This window comes from Antrostomus carolinensis, unplaced genomic scaffold, assembly GCF_000700745.2.
Source record: "Antrostomus carolinensis isolate BGI_N321 unplaced genomic scaffold, ASM70074v2 scaffold10311, whole genome shotgun sequence".
Lineage (NCBI taxonomy): Eukaryota > Metazoa > Chordata > Aves > Caprimulgiformes > Caprimulgidae > Antrostomus > Antrostomus carolinensis.
The window spans coordinates 96,101-98,447 of NW_010293483.1; the positions used below are offsets into that span (position 1 = coordinate 96,101).

General features: G+C 40.5%; 1 protein-coding gene across 1 annotated transcript in view; it reads right to left on the reverse strand.

Moving 5' to 3' along the window:
* RERGL (RERG like) overlaps positions 1–62 on the reverse strand; it is a gene marked incomplete at its 5' end in the record, with an annotated part of 5,031 nt that extends 4,969 nt beyond the window's left edge. The window contains one exon of the mRNA XM_029087287.1: positions 1–62. Within this exon, the coding sequence (XP_028943120.1) occupies positions 1–62 (62 nt within the window).
* Between the last annotated feature and the right edge of the window lie 2,285 nt (positions 63–2,347).

The window sequence follows — 2,347 nt, forward strand, 5'->3', positions numbered from 1 at the left end:
GTCATAAATTTCCAAGTGTATCTGCCTCCCATCCAGGCATAAGTGTTTCGTGTAGATGCATTCTAAAAGACACACGGCATTCAGAGAAAACCAGCATTAGAGTGACTGGAGATGGTGGTCAAAAGAAAAGGTGGCAAAGGTGAGATTTGCTAATACTGAAGGCACATTCAGTTCCTTGAGTATTGTTTGGTTTGGGCTTTTTTAATCCTTATTTGGTTGTTCTGTTTGATTATTTTCTGTTTGTTTGATTTTCTTTTCTTTTTGTTTGGGGTTTTGTTTGGAAATTTTTTTTTCTTTTGAGGCACACTGGAAACAAATCTATTTCATTTTGCAAGATCTGAGCTGGTCAAGCCCTTAGGCTGTGGTGTTCCCACAGAACTGCTGGTACAAGCACTTTTAGATCCTAGTTTTCCTCTTCCAAAGTGGAGGCAAAGGGGATGCAAAATGCTCAGAATCCGCTAAATGCTGATGACAACTCCACTTGCTACCACGGTTCAGGATTATGAAAGTAGTAATATGCATAAATCCGGATTCTGCACAAAAGTTATTATTTGGTAATAATATTTATTTACTATGAAATTGGGTGCTTTAAGAGTTCTCACACTAAGTAGTATTAGATCAGTAATATTTGCAGGATCATATCCCTAGACTAGATCTTAAAATATTTCCATAGTGTTAGTTTGCTGATTTAGGACTCTCCATCAGCACTAGCAACTCTAGTGCAGACAGATTATCACTATCATTTTAAGCAGTGAGTTTTTCTAAGCAAGTGTAACCAACTTGCTTTCATGGCACCAGTCACCAACAAGCTGTTTACAGTGTAAATCCTCAGAGTGACTGAACTACAAAGACAAGAACTGGTGTTGGCAGTACTGAAAATACACTTCAGACTGTGTGTACGGAGGGCATAGATAAGGGCTATGGTCTCTGAACTGAGCATCTTCTGTTCAGCACCATGTTCATCTTAAGTGTTCTTCATATGTGTTTTAAGGGTTCATCTGATGATGAACTATCAGTCTCAGGCATCCCAGGGTATCAAATCTGCAGCCCCTTGGTGGTTTCCATAATTAAACAATTTTTTAATTAATACTTTGACTCCACTAAAAGTGTTGGAGGATGAGTTGCATTTTATTACTACTACTGCCATTTTTCTCATCCTTCCTCCTGTCTAGAAATAGAGCAAAACTTCTTCCAACCACCTTTTTTTTTTTTTAAAAATGAAAATATTTTTGGAATTTGACATGCCTTTTCTGATACTTGCAGTATTGGAGGGTCAGAACAAGGAAACCTGTTTAGTTGTAGGTGGCTTAGAACACACATGGAGATCACTGCACAGCTTATTGAAGTCTAAGCTGTCATATGTAAGTTATCTGGGACACAAACTGTCTTCTCAGTCGGTGTATAGTGACAACATTGGTAGAGCATTTATGTACAACTTAACTCTGCCTTCGGAGTAAGTTTATCTGGATACATTCAATAGCAATTCAGCTTAGTACTGCTTTTTAAATTTTATTTACGGATCATGGAACACTTTTTTGTAAAAAGAGGCTTTTCAAAGTCTTTCAACTTGAGCAGGGAAAGGGAGGTAGATCGCAATCTCCTGTCCTTGTTGACTTTTGGGATTTCTCATGCCCCATCAGCTGGAGCGCCACACATCCAAAGGTGTTTGTGTATCAGTTAAACAGTGTTTCTACCCAGGATGTGAAAGTTCAAGTCCCGCTTTGCCATCTTCCAAGATCTGAGAAGTGTCTTAAGGATCAGTGGATTTGTTCTGACACGAATGAGAAATTCTCTCCTCAGCACGGCGAGGATTTCCACAAAGCTATCGAATCAGTGCATTCCTACCAAAGCAGGGGGCTTTGCATTAGGCTTTGATTAACCAGGAGCGCCTGATAAACAATCTGTGTCACCTCTCCTCTAGAGCTGAGGAGGAGATATTCAATAGAGCAGGTGTTGTTGGGTTTTTGGGGTTTTTTTTTTTCAGTCTATTTCTTTACTCTCCACTTTATCTCCTCTCTGATTGAGATTACTATAATCTACCCTCGCTTCGCACATGCAGCTCGGTTATCTTTCCTCCTCAAATCTCTTCACAGTTTCTTTGCGATCAGCACTTCGCCAGCCCGGCTGTGCTACCGGAGGTTGAGCCGATGGATCTCTCTCCTCAGATACCCGGCTTGGCTTTCCCCATCTCCAAAGCTTAGAGTTAATCAGGAGCTCTCCCTGATAAACAAACCAACACTTAAATCTTTCGAAAAAAGTTCTGTGGAACTGCCAGTTTCTACCCAATTTCTTGTTTAAGGAAGTGTTTGAAGCGCCGTATAATCGCGTTCCGCGGGGAAGCCGCCCC